Consider the following 24,178-nt stretch of genomic DNA (forward strand, 5'->3'; position numbering starts at 1 on the left):
TGGAGTAAATTAATAAATAGATTTTCATGGGAAAAACTAAAAGTATTGGTTTATTTATTTATTTTATTTTAATTTAATTTAATTTTATTTAAATGGTGCTTACGGTGCCACCCAACTTATCACCCTTATTTGTGGAAATAACCTTCGTCTGTTTCCTTTATGTTAACCTTAAGGGTTTCCTAATCAAGTTCAATAATTAAAAAAAGGAGAATTATCTTTTGGGGTAGATGAGCTCCCAAATTAATAAAAGGTCCATGTAACTCTTCAAATTGAGTTGAAGGATATGAAATAGTAACGGACAAATATACCCTTTAAGAACACATATAAAATATTTTATAAAATTAAGTTAAATATTTTTTTTTCAATAATTTTTTTTCAAAAATACTAAATTAAATAAAAGTAGTTTTCAAAAATATTAAATTAAATAATTTTTTTTCAAAAATATTAAATTAAATAATTTTTTTTCAAAAATATTAAATTAAATAATTTTTTTTCAAAAATATTAAATTAATTTTTTTTCAAAAATATTAAATTAATTTTTTTTCAAAAATATTAAATTAATTTTTTTTCAAAAATATTAAATTAAATTAAAGTATTTAAAAAAAATATTAAATTAAATATTTTTAAAAATATATTAAATTAAATAAATTTATTTTTAAAAAATATTAAATTAAATAAAATTATTTTAAAAAATATTAAATTACATAAAAGTATTTTAAAAAAATATTAAATTAAATAAAAAATATTAAATTAAATAAAAGTATTTTTCAAAAATATTAATTTTTTTCTCAAAATCAACAAAGGACATTTTTGGAAATACTGAATGATGATATCCTTCAACTCAATTTCTATACTTTCATTGGGTCTTTGGCTCAATTTGAAGAGTTACATGGACCTTTTGTTAATTTGGAGACCCATCTACCCCCAAAACATAATTCTCCCATTAAAAAACAAGTTTAAGATTATTAATGATTCAAATCAAGTTTTTTAAGTTTATTTATAAAATTTATAGAAAAAACTCAAGTAACTATAAGAGAAGATTAATATCATGATAGCTTAGAATCATTAAAGATTTAAAGTTACCTAGGGCTTTGTCTTAGATGGTATTTGTTTATGCATTTAAGTTTAAATTGTTTTTATGCACTTAAAATGTTATTATCATCATCATTGAACTTAAAAATAAAAAAACAAAAAATAAAAATCATTCTTACTAAAGAATAGGATGATTTCTTATTTTCTATTGAAATTTTGAACTAAATTCTTTCAAAAACTTTCCTAAAAGGTATTTAAAAGGTTTATACAAATTGTGTATGAAGAGTGTAAATAATTTTTTTTTATTCTATTAGTCTTATATTTTTGGAAAGAATCCTATTAGAAATTATTTTTATTTTATTAGTCTTATATTTTTGGGAAGAGTTCTATTGGGATTGTGCTAGTGGAGTCTCATTCCATTTATAAGTAGAATCCCCTTCCACTTTAGTTATATTCTAATTACAAGTGGAGTCCCACTAGGACTGTGTTAGTGACCTATAAAAGTAAGTCACTACTCACTCTCTGCTAGCGAATACCAATTTTTCAGAAAGTTTTTGAGAGAGTCTTTTCATACATCTATTTGGATGATTTTTTTCAAAACCCGAGCTATACACATCTCGCTTACAGAGTGCACCCAATGCGAGATCTAACTGTTGAATCCTGGAGGTAGACCACTGGTGCCCTAGTGCACCGAGTTTGTAGGAGGGTGGATTTATTTCAAGAACAGTGTTTGTCACGCCTTAGTCGATAAATTTTTTTTCTTATTAATTCTGTTTTTTGTTTGTATCTTTTGGGCTAGTCATTCTTTTCCATACCCTTAAATCCAACAATCTTGAAATATATCCAAATGGAAGCTTCTCTAGTTCACACCCGTCCTGATATCTCTAAAATTGATCCCTTCAATAGGACATTCTTTAAGAGATGGTAGGAAAGAGTTTTTTCTGCAATTGATGTAGTGAACTTGTGACACATTTTGACTGACCCAAAACCAGAAGATGGTTCTCATCTATTACTAATCTGGGAAACTGAAAATAAACAAGTTAAACATGCTATTATGAGTACCATTTCTAATGAACTTTTTGATATTTATTGTTAATTTAAAGTTGCAAAAAAAAAATTGGGATGCAATGAATAAAAAATATATTTTGGAAGATGCGGGAACTCAGAAATATGTCATAGGGAATTTTAGAAATTTCCAAATGATCGAGGATAGAGATGTATGAGAGATTCTCTGGTTTGTGTCTTTAGAAATTTGGAAATTTTAGAAATTTGGGCTATTCATGAGAGCTCCAGAGAATCTTTCATGAAATTTATGAGAGATTCTCTAGAACTCTCATGAATATCTAGGCAGCGCGCATGACCTATTTGTGCCAACCCATTTGTACAACTCGTAGTGTAGTTGAGAAAATCAATGTAGATAAAAGTCCCTTGAGTTACATTAAGAAACACTGGTTCGTAGAAATTTATTTTCACCATGTTTTGTGATTCAATACTTATTTGTCCTAAGACTGGTTCATAGCCTTTGGGTACTAGTACTGATGCATTGGATTTTTTTTCCTAAAAAAAATTATTAGCTCAAAAGACACAAACAAAGAACAAAATTAATAAGAAGAAAAACTTATCGGCTGAGACGTGAAAAACTTATGCCTTTGAATTGGACTTCTCAGTTCTCTTCCTATGGCAACATTGAGCTGCACGGTGTCCAAACTTGCCACAGACAAAACAATTACCCCATTTTTTAATAGTTGAGTTATGAACCTTGTTTGATGCATTGGGCTTGGTTCTAGAGTTTTGTTTCCTGGACCTATTGTTTTTGGGTTTAGGTTTTTCTTCTACTACATTAGCCTTAGAAGACAATTCTTTAACTTTCTCAACATTGTCCATATATTGGTTTTGTTCATCAATCCTAATGTGGATTATGACATCTTCTAAGGACATCTGTTTCCTTTTATGTTTCATGTTATTTTTCTAATCTTTCCAAGACTCTCGAAAAGTCTCTACTAAATAACCAACCACAAAAGGTTTAGGTAATTTAATGTCTTCAATAGCTAAGTCATTAATCAACAAGTGGTAGTCATTGATTTAAGATGATACATCTCTACCCTAGGTCATTTGGAAATTTCTAAAATTCCCTATGACATATTTCTGAGTTCCTGCATTTTCCAAAATATATTTTTTATTCATTGCATCCCAAATTTCTTTTGCAACTTTAAATTGATAATAAATATCAAAAAGTTTATTAGAAATGGTACTCAGAATAAAATAGACAACTTGTTTATTTCCAGTTTCCCAAGTTGGTAATAGATGAGAACTATTTTCTGGTTTTGGGTCAGTCAAAATGTGTCCCAAGTTCACTACATCAAGTGCAGAGAAAACCCTTTCCGGCCATCTCTTAAAGAATGTCCCATTGAAGGGATCAATTTTAGAGGTGTCAGGACGGGTGTGAATTAGAAAAGCTTCCATTTGGATATATTTCAAAATTGTTGGATTTAAGGGTATGGAAACAAATGACTAGCCCAAAAGACACAAACAAATAACATAATTAATAAGAAGAAAAACTTATCGGTTGAGACGTAACAAACACTGTCCTTGAAATAGATCCACCCGCCTCGAAGACTAACTCGGTGCACTAGGGTTCTGGTGGTCTACCTCTAGGATTCAATAGCCAGATCTTACCTCAGGTGCACTTTGTAAGTGAGATGTGTACAACTCGGGTTTTGAAAAAATTCATCTAGATATCGTATGAAAAGATTCTTTGAAAAATTCTCTGAAAATTTGGTATTGGTTATTAGAAAGTGAGGGGTGACCTGTTTTTATAGGCTACTAACACAGTCCCAATAAGACTCTACTTGTAATTAGAATATGATTTGCTAAACCATTGTAAAAGAGTTTGCATTTCTTTTCTTTAAACTTTTTTTATATTGTTCTTTGTGTTGTTTATAATTTTTTTTTTAGTATATAATTTATCATTTCCAGTTTCCCAAGTTGGTAATAGATGAGAACCATTTTCTGGTTTTGGGTCAGTCAAAATGTGTTTCAAGTTCACTACATCAATTACAAAGAAAACCCTTTCTTGCCATTTCTTAAAGAATGACCCATTGAAGGGATCAATCTTAGAAGTGTCAGGATAGGTGTGAATTAGAGAAGCTTCCATTTGGATATATTTCAAGATTGTTGGATTTAAGGGCATGGAAACAAATAACTAGCTCAAAAGACACAAACAAAGAACATAATTAATAAGAAGAAATTTTTTTCGGTTGAGACGTAATAAACACTGTCCTTGAAATAGATCTACCCTCCTCGAAGACGAACTCGGTGCACTAGGGTATCAGTGGTCTACCTCTAGGATTCAATAGTCAGATCTCACCTTAGGTGCACTCTGTAAGCGAGATGTGTACAACTCAGGTTTTGAAAAAATTCATCTAGATAGATATATGAAAAGATTATCTAAAAAATTATCTGAAAAATTCTCTGAAAATTTGGTATTGGTTATTAGAAAGTGAGGGATGACCTATTTTTATAGGTTATTAACACAGTCTCAATGAGACTCTACTTGTAATTAGAATATGACTTGCTAAACCATTGTAAAAGAGTTTGCATTTCTTTTCTTTAAACTTTTTTATATTGTTCTTTGTGTTGTTTATAATTTTTTTTTTGGGTATATAATTTATCATTTTCCACCCCCAAACCTTTCTTGGATGATTCTTTTAACTAAATTAGTTCTTATTCATACTTCAAAACATCATTTTTTTTTTTTTTTTGGGATAACCGATTAAAAGGGACAAATATCCCTCAATATTGCAGAACTAACCCCTCACTTATTTAAGTCTCAAAAATGACCCAATTCGGACAAAAATACCCCATCAGCTATCTTTTTAGCCCATTTTCCCTCCAACTCCAATTTTCCCTTGTATTGTGTCTCTTCCTTACCCTGCAAATCCATTTGTTCCATCTGTTAACCTGTGAGAAACAAATCACGAAGGATTTTTCCGTTTATTGCAAGAGAACAAAAAGGCAACACAACACAAAGTAAAAACAGAAAGTAAGTTTCACTATTTCATTCTTTGATTTTAGTTTTTTGAACTGTGCATATGAATCTTCATCCATGAAATGAGAAAAAACCCTAAGTGTCTTATTTTGGTTCATTTTTTTTTTTTCAATCAAACCCTATTTTTCATCTTTTTGATATTGTGTGTTGATTCAGTTCATGAAAATGGAGGAAGAAAAAAATTCGGTGATGAAAAATACGAAACAGAAAAGGTATAAAATTTTGGGAAAAAAAAGAAGTGAAAGAAAGCCAGGTTTTGAAACCTCATCATCGTCATCAAAAAATGAGAAGAAATCAACTGATTCAGTAAGCATTAATTTTCTACTTAAAATTTTGATTTTTAATTTTATCATTTTTAATCGATTATCTTTTTTTTTTTTTATGAATTTATTTTTCATGAATTGATAATGTAATTGTTGAAAATTTTCTCAGTGAGGTTATAGTCCAAGGTTTAAAGCAATATTTGAATGATTAGAAAAAACTAAACTTAACTACTATCAAGTTTACCATCAAAAGGTTTTGAAATTTTGTGTAATGAAGTTATTTGTTATGAATTTATAACGTATTTGAATATAATTTTTATGAAATTATTTTATCCAAATATTTAGAATTTTGATTTAAATATATATGTTAAGAAAAAATTGAACTTAACTGCTATCAAGTTCATTGTCAACAAGTTGCAATTTCAAAATGGGTATTAGGAGTTGTCCACCTTCATCGAAGGATTATATATGTATATGACTTATTGATGAGCATCAATAATAATGCAAGATTGCAAGTTGCCATTAAACCATTAGCCAAATTGTTGCCGCATATATTGAATGCAATAGCATATTATGGGTTTCATGGTGACACAAAAGTTAACTACCAGGAATGGAAAATTGAACGGCTGTAAGATATTCCTCAATAGGAAAATGAGTAAGTGATCTTAAATTTACTTTCATAACTTATACACTTAATCCTTAATAATATCCCTAACATTGATTATTTGTGTACCATGTAGTGGTGATTGTGGCATGTTTGTTATCAAATATGTTGAATACTTAATGCACAACCATCCATTGAAGTCATTAACAAGTGCTCGAATGGACTGGTTTCGGGAAAAGATTGCAGCAGAGTTATTTTATATGAAATACTTGCCTATGTAATGAATTCATGTTGATATTTCACATTTTGATAATGTAGTTGGATGGTTTGTTATATGTAATTGGATAGCTTCATATATGTAGTTAGACATTTTGATAAATGTAGTTGGACAGGTTGATATATCTACTTGGATATTTTGATGAATGTTGTTCGATAGTTATGTATACAATTGGCCTTTTAAACTAAACTTGAATGTTGTCAAGTTGTTATGTGTACAAACTTGAAGGTAGTTAAGTCCACAGTCTTAATAGAACACCTGAACTTAACTACTATCAAGTTAACTGTGAACAAACTTGACAGATATTAAGTCGAAATCTATTCCAGAATAACATATTTAATCTGGACTTAACAGGTATCAAGTTGATCTTCTATAGACTCATAGGAAGTTGTGTCTACAGTTGCCATTTTAACTTGAACTTAACTATTGTCAAGTTATTTTATGAACAAACTTGAAGGTAGTTAAGTCCACAGTCTTCAGACAAAACCTAAACTTAACTATTGTCAAGTTGTTTTATGAACAAGCTTGAAAGTAGCTAAGTTCACAGTCTTCAGACAAAACCTGAACTTAACTATTGTCAAGTTGTTTTATGTACAAACTTGAAGGTAGTTAAGTTCACGGTCTTTAAACAAAACCTGAACTTAACTATTGTAAAGTTGTTTTATGTATAAACTTGAAGGTAGTTAAGTCCACAGTCTTTAGACAAAACATGAACTTAACTATTGTCAAGTTGTTTTATGTACCAACTTGAAGGCAGTTAAGTCAACGGTCTTTAGACAAAACCTGAACTTAACCATTGTCAAGTTGTTTTATGTACAAACTTGAAGGTAGTTAAGTCTATAGTCTTCAGATAAAACCTAAACTTAACTATTGTCAAGTTCCTTATTAATAAATGTGAGAACAGTTGAGTCCATAGTTTGAGAATAAAAATGTAATTTTCATTCATACTTTATACATAACTCATCATAACATATATGTATAAAAGTAACAAATATCTCCATTTCTATGGGTATGCAAAAAAAGGGGATCATTATTACAATATTCATCTATGTGTTTATCCTATCACCTTATACAAAAAAAGTAACTTACATTTCCATTCACATGGGTACCAAAAAAACAAAAAAGCTCACTATTACAATTTTCATTCCATGCAAGTTCATAGAGTGCCAAAGCTATCATGATATCAAGGGATTGGTCGTTTGCATGTTTTCCAATTATGCCCATATTGACCACATCGACTACAACGAGATGTGTGCTTGCCCTCTCCACCAGAAGAAATTCTTACTTTCCTTGGTCTTCCTGTTGGACGTCTCGTTTTAGGTGGTAACACAACTTTGTCACGAATATGATTAGGTACTACCCAATCTATTTCATTTCCAGTTGGATAAATACATTCTGAATATGAAGATAACAATGCTTTAGTAGTAAAATACTTGGAGCACAAAGTGTAACATGAAATGTTGTAAAATCTACAAGCAGCAATGGCATGTGCACATGGAATATGATCAAGATCAAATTGTCGACATGTGCATGAACGAGTGTCTAAATTCACTTGAGCACTAATTCCAGCATAGTTAACATTACACTCCTTGGAGTTGATAGGTTCCACTAGATATGTTGCTGACATATTATACATCGAATGAAGTTCTCCATCAGCCCACATGGTAAGTTCAGTTGACATTGACATTGCTTGTTGTTGATGAGTCACAAACCATTTTTGAAGTAAGTTTCTCAATTCTTCAACCAATTGCAAAACTGGAAGATCTCTAGCATTTTTCAACACAGCATTAAGGCTTTCAACGATCCCTGTCGTCATGATATTATATCTTTTTCCGGTAGAATATGAACGTGCCCATCGATCAACACCTATATCCATCAAATATCTTGCTGCTCTTGGGTCAATCATCTCTAGTTGCCCAAATATAAAATTAAACTCTGAAACATGATAAGCATGGGCAGCATCATGGAACAACTTATGAATTACAGGATTCTTGAACTTTGTCTTCAAATTTTGTCCAACGTGATAAGTGCAAACACCATGCCTCGCATGGGGAAATACTTTATGTACTGCTTTTTCAATGCTACCATGTCGATCTGATATCACAAACAAATCATCAATGTGTCCAAGTGCATCATGCAGTTTTTGTAAAAACCACTCCCATGAGGCATCATTTTCTGAATCACCAATCCCAAAGGCTAAAGGGTATATCTGATTGTTGCCATCTTTACACGCTGCAATAAATAAAGTCCCTAAGTACTTTGCTTTCAAAAATGTCTCATCAACTGCAATCACAGGCCTTATTGATGTGTGAAACCCAACAAGAGATGCACCAATCGACATAAAAAAGTATTTGAATTGATTATCACAATCAGTAACTATATCAGTAATGGTACCAAGATTTTTTTGCTCTAAAACATAGCAATAGGATGATAAAGTGTTATAAGACTCCTCAGGTGATCCCCTAATAGAACCTAGAGCAAGTTCTTTGGCTCTCCACGCCTTATCATAACTGATTTGAACACCATACTGCTTTCGAATGTCTGCTACAATGTCTTTTGGTCAAAATTCACAACCAACCCCTTGATATGTTTCTTTTATACTCTCACCAATCAACCAACTACTTGCATGTCGATTGTCACGAGACATCATACCTAACCGACAAGTGTGTATTGAATAGAATTTCATTATTTGAAACATATTGGAAATCCCCAACTTGGTAGCACGAACTCGCCACTTGCATTCTTTATCAAAACATTCAACAAGCAATAACTTAGTAGTGGATTTAGTTGTTTTGAACTCAAACTTCCTTTTCAGAGCCATCATATACAACTTCTTTTATAATTCTTTCTTATTTGAGTGTATTTGGTGCTCTTCTAGATGGTCATCACTAATTCCACTAACTATAGGTTATTGCATCATGTTTTGTCTTTCATTTGCTACATCTTCGATTATAGTGGGATTGTCATGTATGAAACCATCATTTGTATCAATCATGGTCAAGATTTCTGCACTCTGAGTTGAACTAGTTCTGAATGAGCCAATTTGGGTCACTTGCTTATCACTAGTAGGGTTAGTATTCATCCTATAATCCTCCTCATTAATTGCAGTCTCATTCATGTTCCAATCATGAACTTTATACCCTTCAAGTGACTCATTTTGAAATCTTGGTCCATTTTCACCATCAATAGTAAGAGTTTCAACTGAATCACAATGAATGTGTCTACTGTTTTGCATCAACATTGAGTCTCCATTCAATTCTTTATCAATTTCAGAAGGCATATGACATTCAAAATAAAAATTGCAAATTGATTTCTTATTGTGATTATCAATTCTGTTTTCAACTATGATGCACAATGGAACAGACAGCTTACCATTTGTACAATTTAAACCAGTAAAGAATTTCACATCCCCATCATCAGTTAGTTGTATAAGACTTGTGGGTATGTTGGCATTGAATACATACTTCATTGAAAGAAAACAATTTGTTGGATCTAGCTCCAGAATATGATGGACAACCCCTAATAACTCTTTATATGATATAGTTTTCGGGATCTCAATGCCTTTACCTTTACTTCCTTCGAAATAGAAAACATTTCCATCTCGTACCCATTCTCCTTCATATAAAAGCATTATTCCTACTTCATCAACCACTAAAATAACAAAATAATTCAATTAGTGGTATCAACAAACAATATTAGAATATTTTTTAGTTACATCATAGCATTAGCACCAATAAGTAGGTATTAATTTTAAAAAACTCATTCATTATTAAATACATATTATTTCATTACACATATTTATTTTTTTAATAAACAACAAATAAATAACATTATTAATCATCTTTACTACCTCAAATAATACCAATAATGCTAAAGAAATACAATGTATATAGTTATTAAATATATTCAAACATTGTAACTCTAAACTATTTTAAACAATAAAAATATATTTATTTACTAAAAGATTGGTTATGTTATAATTCATTTAATGTCAAGGGTAATTTGCAAATGATTCAACTCAAATTGAGTATAATTAAATAAAATAACAATAATATAATGTTATTATAAAATAACTATATACAATCTTAACTTACGTCAAGTTTAACTTAACACACGTCAAGTTCAACTTAATATCCGTAAGATTTTGATATATAACTAAAAAAGATAACTTTATATATTATATCAAAACCCTATTCACACATATTTACATCTATATAAAGAACAAATATGCAAACAATACCAAAACCATCATAAAATTCCACAAGTTTTATTACTTACCATTATTTGATTTTTTCATATAGACAATGTTTCTCCACACTACACTTTTTAAGCTGATGGTTTCCTTCTTTTAATCCCTTTTTTCATGGCTGTAAATGATATTAAAAAAATTATAACAATTTCAAACTTATTTAAATATTTACTACATCTCATTAAATGTTTGAAAATATTCAATAAATAAAACATGAAAGAAAAAAATATGGAAAAATAAAAATAAACGTACACTGTTTATCTAACCACAACTTAAAGCGCTTTAAGTTGAAGAAATCCGAAGAGAAACTGTGTGAGATTTGAAGAAATGCACTGAAAAGAGAGAAACGGAATAACAGGAGAAAATGAAAAAAAGGAGAAAGTGGAAGAAATAATAAAAAAGAGGTGAATGGAGGGAAATAAAATTAGAATGGGAGGGAAAAAGGAGTTGATGTAGCTGAAGGGTATTTTTGTCCAAATCGGGTCATTTTGGAGGCTATTAAAAGTGGGGGTTAGTTTTACAATATTGAGGGTTTTTTGTCCCATTTGATCAGTTTTCCCTTTTTTTTTCACATTTTTTTTCTTTTTTCCTTTCTTTTTGCTTTGTAATAAAGCCATTACTGATTTTTTCTTTAATCTTTATTATAGGATATGAGAAGGTATCAAATGATGTTAATAATCTGTTTGTTTTCTTTTATACTCTCTTTTTATTTCTATTTTTAGTATATGATGAAGAAATTTGAAACCTACCTTACCATTTTTTATTACAAAAAAAAGAGATAAAGAAGCAATTAATCTTCATTTTTTTAGTTATGAAAAACTTTTAAGAGAGATAAAGAGTTAGTCTAAAAGAAATTAAAAAACTTTATCTATACAATAAGATCAAATGATGGTAAGTAGCAAATCTCATCTATGAAAAATTATTGTTATTTTGGTGAACTTAATTATAGTTAAGTGTAGATCCACATTTTGAATAAAAATTTAATCCTAATTAAGTTCTTTGTAAATGAAATTTAGTCATAGTATTGTTCACATCAATATTATGACTAAAAATTTAACTATAGCTAAGGTCTATGTAAATTTAATTTTAATATACTTATTATAATAAAATTCAAAAGATTATTGCTAAAAAGTTCTTTATAAATGAAACTTAACCATAATATAATTTAAGTGCATAAATTATAACAGAAAACTTGGATTGTTTAAATCTTTTTATAAATAAAACTTAATTTAAATTAAAGTACATACAAAAATATTAAAGAACAATTAACTCACTTTTCATTAAAATTAGTTGATATTCATCGATAAAATTATAAGTTCAATAATTCTATATATGAAAATAAAAAATAAAAAAATCTCATGTTTTATACTCCATATCACAATATAGAAAAGAGGACAATATCGATCTTTTACACGTTCAATGATCATTTAAAAAACTCAAAATCCAACAAAATAAGTTTGTTTCAAATCTTGATATCTCCGCTATTTTCAGCACAAGGATGCAAAAGAATTAATCATTTGAGTGTCTTGAGATGAAGGTAAAGATGCAATAATAAAAAAAAGATCAAGTTAGATTGATAAAATTATAACTTCCCTAAATGAGAGAGAAATGATTAAATAAAGCTTCAATTGTGAGGGAAACGAAATTTCAAGTCAACTATCCAAATACCCAAATCTTTAGAGGGAACCAAATTTGAACTTCTCTCCCCTCCACAGCCCCCACCCCCCACCACCCCCCACTAACTTGTGTTTCTCTAGATATTTTGTTTCTACATGTTTTCTTTTAAAATCACTTGAGAGAGGATGCATTTGGTATTAGATTGAAGGAGATCATTTGTGTCAGATAACATTGTTGGAAGACGTCCTCAATTAGTCGACACATAGGAAGATTTGTTGGTTTTCTAGTTTGCATTCATTTTTATTTTTATCATTATTATTATTATTTTTATAATGACCATTTTTTTTTTTCATATTATGTAAAAATTGGTATGACCAAATTATTATACTTAATTACATACTTAATCTTATGAAACCACTAATAGTTAAATAATTGGATGAATTTATTACTTGGAATGACAAGAATTATATTATTGCCTATATAAATGAAACTTAACCAAACATAATTTAAGTTCAAGTAAATATTTTGATTGAGAATTTAACATTAGCTAAATTCTTCATTAATTATAACTCAACTATGATTAAGTTTAAATATATATTCTAACTAAGAAATTAACCTTAGTTGAGTCTTATTGTAAATGAAACCTAATAATAGTTAAGTTCCAATAAATATTTTAAAGAACTTAACCTCGGTTAAATTCTTCATACATGAAGCTTAATCATAATTAAGTCTAAATGAACATTTTAATATAAAACTCAACTTTAGTTTAGTTTTTATAAATGGAACTCAAACATAGTTAAATTTAGGTGTGGTTGAGAACTTGTCAACAATATTGAAATCATCGTAATTTTTCACACATAGGATTCATTGATTGCTATCATTTGATATTCTCACATGGTTAAAAGTTTTCCAACTCCTTTTGAGCTAATTATTTATCTCTCTTCAACTCTTTTGAGAATTCCTTTTTTTTTTTTTTTTTGCAATGTAAAATGAGGTTTTACATCTCTTTAAATGAAAAAGAAAATAAAATATAAAGGAAAAATAAAGTTGGTTGGTTCCTTTTATGGACATTAATGAAAAGTAGAGGAAAGAATATTGAGAGTTCAAGTTTCTATACTACAAGGAAATAAAGAAAAGAAAAAAGTGAGATGAACATGAAAGAGAACATGGATAAGGAAAAAAAGAAAAAATAGAAAAATAAAATTAGGCCTAAAATAAGGGTAAAAATAAAAAAGAAAAAGACATTTTTGTCCAAGACGGGTTATCTTTCAAGTTTTAAAAGGGGAAGGTTATTTGTATAAATAAAAAGCATTATTGAATCCTTTGGTTAAAATGGCTTAGTTAAACAAAGCTAATTTAGTTAAACAAAACATCCTAATTTAATTAAACAAGACATCCTACGAAGGTAAATTGAATTTTAAAACTTTTTTCGAAAATACTTTTGATTAAACAAGGAATAGTTTAATTAATATAAAGACATAGAGTTAGAGAGATGTAAACATGATTTTTATAGTGATTTGACAAATCCTATTTATGTCCATTTCCCCTCAACCTCCTTCTGAGCGAGGACTATATCAAGAGTTCAACCTAAACCTTCAAGTCTTTACAATTAGATTCACGGCTCCAATGGGTTTTGCAAATCTCTCTTCAAATAATTTTAAGAATACTCAACCTTAAATAAATAAAGATTTAAGAACACTCTCCCTAACACAATAAATGCTTAAATATAGGAGAAATAATGATGAATAGAGAGATGTACTAAAATGATTTGCAAGTGCATGATTAATGCACCAAAAGAAAGAAGTTTTAAATGAGAGAAACAAGTAGAGAATTTAATACAGATGTTCTCATAACAATAAATGAATGATAACTCTTTATTTATACATTTGCAACCTATAAATAATATCAAAAAATTTGAACGATATACTCAATATTAGAGAGTCTTATTGATATATACTCAAGTTTAGATTAAAAATGATATTTAAAGCTTAATTTCAAGAAGAACCAAGAATGCAAATAATACATAAACAAGTAAAGATCCTAAATGTACTCAAAGTATTTATCTTACATCGAGTTCTTGGATTTTTTCGAAGTTCACTTTTCTTTCTATTTTACCTAAAACTTAAAAAATGAGCAAAAGCCTTGTAGACTTCAAAAGTCATAAAATTACCTTCTCTCACCATTTTTTCATTATGTGATCATAAACTTAAATGTTACTATTAATTTAAAAAAAACTTAGCTGTAAAGCCTCTCAAATATTATCCTGTTACCCCCAAGGACAATTCTTCAAAAAGGTATTATTAGACGAGTCAGAAGTGAATTCAGTCGAAGGAAGAAAATAGGAATGGAAAGAAGGTTGGGAAGAAGTGAAGGTAGAGTTAAGAGGATTTCTCGGATGGGTGATCTAGAGTAATAAAATTGGGTAAATCAGAAATTTCACATACATTTTTAAATTTAAAAATATAATAAATAAACAAATAAGCGTACAAACATAAGAAGGTGAAGAGTACATCACTCCCCTTCTTTACAAACCTTATTTTAAACATTAAAAAGGAGATTAGCGATACTTCTAATTACAAAATAAATCTTTTAATATTTTAAAATACTGAAAAGATTCTAAATTTTCATTCTCAAAATCAAGTTATATTGAAAGGGTTAGGTGGGGCACAGGAGTCAGTGAAAAAAATATGTTAGCAGGATCCCGGTGGAGTCGAACCACCAGCCTCTCAAACCATTCGCAGGCTGTTTGAGCACTCTTACCATTTTGAGCTTGGATCCACCCAAATTTCACCAGACCTCTTCCTACTATCACAAATTTACATAACCTTTCTGACAATCCACATTTCAAAAGCTGAAGACAGCATAAAGTTTAAAATGTCACAGGTTTGTAGATCATAAAATAGAACACTGATAAATATTAATAAATATCGTAATAACTAAAATTCTGAGTCCATCATTTTAGTGGGACTTTCAAAAGCCTAAAAAATAAAAGGAACTAATGATCATGTTTAGCTCTACAGAAAATTGATGTATGTTGCATACGGATGCTTTTTCTGTATGAATATTGATCTTTGTTCTCAAACTTTTATTTACATGTACAGTTTCTCCCGATATGCTTGAATTTTTATTAGTGAACCCAAATCCCATTTCTTTTATCTCAATCTTCCTTAATATTTTATTTATTTCCAATTTAATTTTCTTGGACTATAGCTATATCGAAGGATTAAAAAAAAGCATAAAAATGTATTTAGACCATTCAAATTATGAGACTTCCGGGGCATAAAAAAGTAATGAGGGAGGAATAAAGGATAATTTTTTCAAGACCATTAAAAAGAAAAATGGAATTTCTGGACAAGAAATGAGGAAGGTCGATGCTACACCCCACCCACCATTTTCTTACCACCATCAAATGCAATTTACTGAAACACAAACAACTATTTGGAAGAAGCCAGGACAAACTTCCACACCACCATTTAACAGAATTAGGTCAGAGAGAGAATTTATTAATTACAACCATCAAATCAAGTAGGAGAAGACCTTGTAAATCTGCTAAATTGGTGCTTTAGCACAAGCTGCCACATGGCCAAAAAATTAGATGCATTCAATTGGGGGGAAAGAAGAAAGATGCATTCAAACAGTCTTCTAAAAGCATACCTGATGCAATTTGCTAACAATCCTGAAGCTAAAATACAAGGGCAATAGGAAGAATAAACAAACACAACCGTGTATCTTAACCTGAGTCTTAAATAATAATTCAGAAGCATGTAAATGGGGGAGTGGGCAATGTTTCAGGCAACTGGATATACAGAAACAACTTGTAACAATACGGCCAAAAATGGAGGCTATCTAGTATTATGAAAACGTTTATTGATTGCCCTGACTTGCATACGTAAGGTCTGCAAAAAAATTTCACATTCGAAATTTTCAAACCGAAGAAAAAAAAAAAAGAAATACAAACCCAAAACCCCATGGTCAAATGGATTATTGAATCACACACCACTCTGAAGAACAAGACACAGCTTTAGTTAAACTAATATCTTCTAATAAAGGATGAAAAATTACAAATAAAGTTGCAAAAATACAATGCTTTAAAGAAACACACTAATGTAATAGGAAATAAAAAATGTGATCCGGTTTAAAAGAATACAATTTTGCTTAAAATTTAAAATATAATAGGATTGAATTTCACCAGTTATTTTGCTATTTTAAGAACCAAAAAAACATCACAACTATATTTTTTACAAACACCAACTACCAGTCTGATTCAAGTAATTAGGAGGAAAAATTGTCATTAGCTTTGGTTTTGTGGGGTAAAGGAGGACCTAACACCTAAAGAGTGCATTTGACAATGTTTCCACTCAAAGTAATTTCAATGTATGTGTTTTCTTCGGGAAACACTACAAGTGATTTTTAACTTTTTAAAAGTTCTTTCTAAATTTTATCAAATGTTGAATTTTTCTTCAATAACAATTTTTACGCTAGAAGTATGTTTTAAGTGTGAAATAGGGTAAATGGTTTGACCAAAATAATTAGTTATTAAAAAATAATGAATGCTCTAGCATCATTCATGACATTTGTGCAAGATCACAACTATCACAACACCCAAGTTACAACCAAAATACAGAATCTAATATTACATACAGCAAATTAAAAAAAAAAAAAGAGAGAGATACTTGCTGAATCAAGGTGAGGGGGCCTCATAGGTTGAATTAAAAGATAGTACAAGTTACAAAGGGAAGGAAAACATAACACTGAATCCAGTAGCAATGGCAAAATAAGCTGAACCACCAACATTAAAGATCATGTAACAGAGCTACAATGGTGAAGCAGAGTCACATTAAGATACAGCATAAAATAAATCAAGAGATGCCAATCTCACAAGCCTATTAAAGATCATGTAACAGAACTACACTGATACAGCAATCATATTAAGATACAGCAAAAAATAATTTAGGAAATGTCAATCTCACAACCTTTATAAATTAAAGGGTTGCCATCATGCTTCATAACAATTTAAGACATGTTAATCTTTACAGAAAATAAAAATGACAATGTTAATCCAATAACTGCAAACACTTACAACAATCTGCTGCAGAATGCACCTAAGCCTACCAGTATGAATGGCAAATGTGCCTACATTGAAACAGTAGCCAGAATAAACAGACCAAAATTTGGGATTAATGATTCAAGTAACAATATATTTAAAAGTAATGCTTACCATGATTGTGAGGACTACTGCAAGCAAGCCCCTCCTTGTCTTGGCAGCAAAACAAACACCGTGATGTACACAAAAACTCCTGACAGAATTCTGAAAAATTTTGAGACAGCTCTAGCTGGAATGGTCACCCTCAAGAAAATATTTTATGAACCTCTTTTACAACATACAAAAATATGTTGAAAACAAACATCCACTGAGGCAAATGTTACAAACACAAACATGTAACTATCTAAACCCAAACCAACAACCAAAACTTCGCAATTGAATATTCAGTTCTTCATCTACAGGCCATAAATAATACAATTTCTAAACATGATACAAGATTAAAAAAATGCATAAATGCAAACCCTCCAATATACTAGGAAAATTGTATATTAGTGATATTTTATAACAATACTGTAAGGTCAACAATGGAATGAATAATGTTAATTGTGCTAAATAAAGATTAACGTTCTGGGAAGCCATCACGTAACTCTGCTGAATGTATTTGTGGATGTAATAATGCTATCAAATAACTATTTCAAATAGATAATCCAAATACTGTGAAGAACATTGGCCGATATAATGCTATGGGATGTGTATGAAATATTCCAAGGACTCTGAAGAAAATTGGACCCGGTAATGTTATGGGATGTATATGAATTTTTTTTTATTAGAGGATGTATATGAGATATTGGTCAAGAACATTGGCCCATATACCTTCTTGACTTGGCACCATTCATGAAGGGCGTGCGGAGGTCTTGCTTTTAACCATACAAGTTATTTGGCATGGACAAAGGATTGAGGTAGCACCAAATCCGATCAGTCCAACGAGAATGGCCAATTAATGGTAGCATGCCAAGAAAAGGAAAAGAGAGAAGCGGGACACGACACACCAAGTGGGAGAGCCGGCCAAATACGCCGTGCCATCCCCCACAAAAACAAGAAACTGAATAATTTTATTAGGTTATTCGACCTGCCATGCAAGCGCACCTGACATGGCAAAGGTCATATCTTAACAACAAGAAACAACCGTCGTCGTATACGCATAACTTATAATTTTCACATCTCATCCTCTTTCTTTCCTCCCTCTTGCCCTCCCTCATCCTACCTTTACCGAACACAAAAAATCTGTGTCATGGTATATCGCTGCACCACTCTGTGATTCACATACGAAGATGACGGGTGACTGAAGATCTTTCAGCTTCAGGCAACCTTCACCATCAACGTAATTCAGATCCAGAAGAGTATCGGCAAATCCGAAACCAAGACATCCACGTACAACAAAGATCCGGCGGCCTGAAGGTCTGCACCCTAATTCCTCTTCAAGATCCCAAACAAAAACGGTTGCAAATTCAACATAACTGCAATTCAACATACCTTATGAAAGAGACGATCTAGAAGAAAATTTAAAGAAAACTTGAAAGCGTAAAACATAAAGATCGGCAGTGAAATGACAAAAAGCCATAATCAAACGGTTGATCGTTGATTTATATGCAGGGAAAGGAAGAAAATCGGAGGCCGGAAATGGTTGAAGACCCAGATCTGAAGGAAAAATCCAGAGAGAACACATAGAACGCCCAAGAGAAATGAGAAGGGCTCCTTTATTTATACAAGGGCTAGAATGATCCAACGGCTGTGAATGAATGAGTGGACCGTCTTATGAGAGATGGACGGTTGGAGGCGTTTGTTATAGTCGTGGGAGATATTTCATATATTTCGCCGTGGATAGCGTGTTCTCCTCTCGCCACCCAGCGTGGTTTCAACGCACAACCACAGACAGCCTGTTTGACAGGTCGCTTATCTATATCTCGATTAGGAATGAGGATTTCTTCGCACCAGCTTAAGAAACCTCAATAGATTTGTTACCAATCAAATGCATTTAGTTTTGCTTAATATGAAGTTTATTCTCCTAAAAAAAATAGGAAAAATATAGTTACATATAAATAAGAAACTTGGAAAATTAGTAAGAATAAATTCTTATTCATGAGTTTTTAATATTTATAATTACATCAGTTTTGAATTCTATGACTTTTTAGTATTAATAAAATCATTTTTTAAGTTTTAAATCATTTCCCAAAATTATTAATTCTATAGATCAAATATCACTTATTTCATAATCTATTTATCAAATGAAAAATTTAGAAAAACATGTGTTATTCAAAAAAGGATAATATTTGAAGTTTGATTTGGTAAATAGAAACCAAAGAAGAAAGAGAATATATTATATTTTATTTTATTTTTTTATGTTTTTCTTAAAACTATATATTTATTTTTATTTTCATTATTATTTTTTATTTTTTGAAAACCTTTTCAAACAACTTCTATTTGTTCTCTAAAATCCTTTATCTATTTTACTTTATTTTAAAAATTATTTTTTTAAAAAAAAACTACAAACTTTCATTTTGTTTTTGGAAATAAAGTTGAAACATAAATATATTTCAATGTTTCAATGTTTTTCTCCACTTTTCATGTTTGTGGCTTATCAAGTAAATAAATATCTAAGATAAAACAAACATAAATAAAAAATAAAAAATAAATATTCAAACTTCGTGGATATATGTGGGTGTGTGGTGGCACTTGCAACTTATCTCTCAAAGGTTCTAAAAAATATGTAGATTAAATTGAAAGTTATACTTTGAACGAATTCAAATAAATGTTTGTTGGCTTGGTTGCGAAGTCACAATTATATTAAAGTGATAGTTCTAATTTAAAATTGGTAGTGAGTATAACTTGTAATCAATGATCAACTATATGATTGCCACTACTAATTTTGCTTCAATCCAAGATTGGTGTTCTTGATGGAAGCACCAACTTGTGGGGGTGTAATAAGGAAAGTTCATACTTTCCAAACAAATCACCACACAATCCTCTTTGATTCATTATTCTTATTGAAAGTATCAAAATTTACCTTACCCACAAATGAGGACCTTAGAAAAGGCATTCCTTGAAGACTAACCAATTGATGGAGCTAATCTTCAAAAGAAGAGACTACCTACCTTTGGCAGGTTGTGAAGAAAAGTCAATGAAATGCAGAAAAGTCTGCTCTAGCTTCAGACCCATTGGCTATATAAGGGATTTTTGATAATTGTAAGGTGAATTTAAAATTAATTTTTTAAAATACAATACAATGAAAACTATTTTCAAATATACACACTTTTTGTCAATTTTAAAGGTGTCTTTTAAAAATACACTTTCCATCATTTTTATATAAATGATACACATTCAAAAAAATTGAATTTACATTGAATGTGTCTCTTGAAGAGACACATTCCACAATTTTTATATTAATAACACACGATTAAAAAATTTTGAATTTATATTAAAAGTGTCTTTTCAAGAGACACCTTTTATAATTTTATAAAATTGAATTTATATTAAAATTATATTTTAAATTTATATTTTTTCACAGTTTTCATATTAGTTGCATAATAAAAAAATTGAATTTATACTAAAGATGTCTTCTTAGACACACTTTTTACAATCTCACAAAATTAAATTTATATTAAAGGTGTCTTTTGAAAAGACACCTTCAACAATTCTTTCATCGGTCATCTATTGAAATAATTAAATTTATACTAAAAGTGCATTTTCAAAAGACACATTCCACAATTCCATAAAATTAAATTTATATTGAAATGTTTTCCTTTAAGAAGCACTTTAGTATAAATTTAATTTTTTTTTTTATAGATGACTAATATAAAAATTATGGAAAGTGTTTTTACAAAAGACACATTTAGTATAAATTCAATTTTGTGGAATTGTATAAACTCCTTCAATGTAAATTCAATTTTTTTTCACCGTGTGACTAATATGAAAATTATCAAAGATGTCTCTTCTAGAGACACTTTAATATTAATTTGATTTTATGGTATTATGGAAATAATATTTCTTTAGTATAAATTCAAATTTTTTTTAATATGTATGACTAATAAAAAAATTATGAAAAAGTGTCTTTTGAAGAGACACCTTTAACATATATTCAATTTTATGGAATTATGGAAGGTGTCTCCTTAAGAGACACCTTTTAGTTTAAATTCAATTTTTTTTTTTAATATTTATGATTAATATAAAAAATATAGAAGGTGTTTCTTCAAGAAACACCATTCAAAGTGGTAAAAAGTGTCATACCCTGCAATTAAAACAGACATTCCATAGCTGATGTAACCACTTTGAAATTTGTGTAAAAATTATCATGAAGATGTAGAATAAAATTACTCTTTATATATATTAATAGGTAGAATCATTTATTTTGTTTAATCAACATACCAATTGCATATTCATATTTTATTTATCATAGGTTGTGAATAGTTTTTTTTTTTTTTCCTTTTGTGTCTTCTGTGTGTGTATATTGTAAAAATTCAATGATACAGAATTGAAGTTTTCTGCCTATTCCATTAACCTTTCCTCTTTAGAGTCATCATTCACTGTGGGTACTTTAAAGATAAAATTTTAAAAAATTCTTATATTTAATATAAAAATTGCTATCATTTTTTATTTATAAAGACATAAAACATAAAGTATGTATTATACTAACAAATTTTAAAATTTGTATATGCTCAATTTGATCTCACTGGTTGTCACCAAAAATATTTTAAATTTAATCAATAATTCTTAATTGAAACGAAAGAAACGGAAAGCTCAGAATGATTTATCATATTGCCTAAAACATCAGTGACATGAAAGATGATAGACTAAAAAATGATGACATTCATATTTTTCCATTAAAGACAATAAAGATCCTATCAACCATAAAAACAATGGTAACAAGATTCAGATCATACATTATTGTTAGGTAGAAAGAAGGCAATTCAATTTTCAATTAATCTATCATTTTTCTCGGTAGTATGTGATGAACTTGTCTAGGTCCTTCCGGATACCAATCATGTGAATGTAAGATTCAGTTTTAAGGGACATCATCAGAATGTATTATACGGCATTGCAACGTTGTCCCATAGCCTAAATAAAAGTCTTAATTTTAAAATGGTATTTAGTAAGGACAAGCCAAAAGTTCGAGACTACAATTTCTTTTATTTTGTATACACAGATCCATAGAAATATACTGGTTTCTCTTGGGGCCTGCCTATCAAAGATGAATGTTGATGATAGGCAACAGGGAGGTGTTGATCTAAGCACCCCCCTTACTACATCAAACAAACAAGGCTCCACTGGTGATGGAATTTTTTTTTGAATACCAGCTCCAGTGGTATGCACTCCCCTCACATGGTCTCTCATTAGTGCATAAGTTTCAAATTCAGCACACCCAACCCAAAAATTGTGTATGATCCCACAACCACATTCAGAAGTCGGGTTCCAAAGAAAGATTGCAAGAGTGTGTTGAGCCCTGAAACAAAGGGTAAGGTTTGAATTGCCTTTGCATTTCCATCCTGTCATAGAAGAAGTAAAAACAAAACATTATTAAAGAAGAAAATAAGAAATCCTTGCATTGCCACCACCCATTTGAGGAACTAATATACTGGGAATCAAAACAGTAATTCCAAGAGTCAAGAGATAATGTTGAAAACCCAACAAAATAGGTATCACACCAAAACAAATTATTAGCCCATGTTTAACCCATACTGCAGTATCTTATATTTGCATCTCAACTTTCAAAATCGCATGTAATTTTGGCATTTCCTGTTGTAAGAACTAAGAAGTCAGAACCAATGTTTTAAAAACAGGACGGTCGACCCGGAGCTTGGTCCGGTCCGGTCAAGGATGGTTAGCACTCTCTAGAGCCCCTACAAATTGCAATCAACAAATCAAAATCCTGAAAAAAATTACTATGAAATGTCTCATTGAGCCCACTTGAAATCCACTTTTTAAGTTTACGAAAATTATTTTACATAGTATGGAATATTTATTACAGAGGGATTGAAGGACTTGGCATAGCATTGAAAGCAGAACAAATACACATACTGACATTACATACATGGCCAACTATAATCCATACAACACTTGTTCAAGAACGGCTTCCGCCGGCTCTATTCCCTGGATTGTTTCCGTTATTCATTCCCCCAACTCCATGCCCACCTGGTTGTCCGGTCGGATTCCCCCCACCGCCAAATCCGAATCCGCCATTGAAATTGGCACCGCCACCCCCAAACGGCCCAAACCCAAAGTTGCCACCATAAAATCCGAAGTTACCAGTACCGCCCTCACCTGAAGAAGAACCGCCCCATCCGAACCCAAATCCACCAGGTCCACTACCACCTCCACCACCACCACCACCACCACCACTCCTGCCAGAACCTCCGCCGAAGCCCCAACTGGCACCTCCAGGACCTGAACCCGAACCCCAACGGTACTCCCAACTCCCGTCCCTCGACGAGTCGCCACCGTATCGGAAATTCCAGCCTCCCTCCTGCCCTTGACCAGCCATGTTGGCCCTTGGATGCGCCTTGGCTGTGATCTTCGAAGTAGAATTAGAGATAAGAATGAAGAGGGCTACCACTATAATAACCCTAACACAACGGTCCATCGTTGGGTCTTCATTATTTCTTTGTCATCAAGTCGAGGACAGCCACGTACTTGCCGGTTCACTTATGTCAAATGTGGGATATGACGTGGATGATTGAAGTGTTTAAAGTTCTCGACCATCATCTTTCATCCGATACGGGATCGATAGTAGCGAGTTCAAGCTTCAAAAGCCATGAGACTATAAGGACAACTGAGGGTCCCGAACTGTAACATAGGTTAAAACAAAGCAAGGACACTACTTGGCTGCTTTCTCTCATCGTCCAATATTGGAAACCAACAGTAAAAAGTAATTATTTTCATAAATTTCTATATATTCCTCGCAAATTGTCACCAAAGTTAAAAATGATTTACGGTCGACACTAAACAATACTTTGGTCTTTTATCTTAGGAAAAAATTGGAGTTTTATCTTT

The 24,178-nt window shown here is 30.7% G+C and overlaps 2 protein-coding genes and 1 long non-coding RNA gene across 3 annotated transcripts; all 3 read right to left on the minus strand.

Annotated features, from left to right (window-relative positions):
- Positions 1 to 7,407: 7,407 nt before the first annotated feature.
- LOC100854064 (uncharacterized) lies at positions 7,408 to 8,565 on the minus strand. Its single transcript, XM_010666617.1, has one exon. The coding sequence runs from the start codon at positions 8,563 to 8,565 to the stop codon at positions 7,408 to 7,410; it is 1,158 nt and encodes a 385-aa protein (XP_010664919.1).
- An 8,474-nt stretch (positions 8,566 to 17,039) lies between these two features.
- Positions 17,040 to 19,044, minus strand: LOC100243681 (uncharacterized). Its single transcript, XR_788247.3, has 2 exons — positions 17,309 to 19,044; positions 17,040 to 17,223 (listed from the first exon to the last, which is right to left on the minus strand). It is a non-coding gene; the product is annotated as an uncharacterized LOC100243681 (long non-coding RNA).
- A 4,205-nt stretch (positions 19,045 to 23,249) lies between these two features.
- LOC104882600 (glycine-rich cell wall structural protein 1.0-like) lies at positions 23,250 to 23,768 on the minus strand. Its single transcript, XM_010666618.1, has one exon. The coding sequence runs from the start codon at positions 23,766 to 23,768 to the stop codon at positions 23,250 to 23,252; it is 519 nt and encodes a 172-aa protein (XP_010664920.1).
- Positions 23,769 to 24,178: the final 410 nt, after the last annotated feature.

Source organism: Vitis vinifera, chromosome 18 (assembly GCF_030704535.1).
Source record: "Vitis vinifera cultivar Pinot Noir 40024 chromosome 18, ASM3070453v1".
NCBI classification, from domain to species: Eukaryota; Viridiplantae; Streptophyta; class Magnoliopsida; order Vitales; family Vitaceae; genus Vitis; species Vitis vinifera.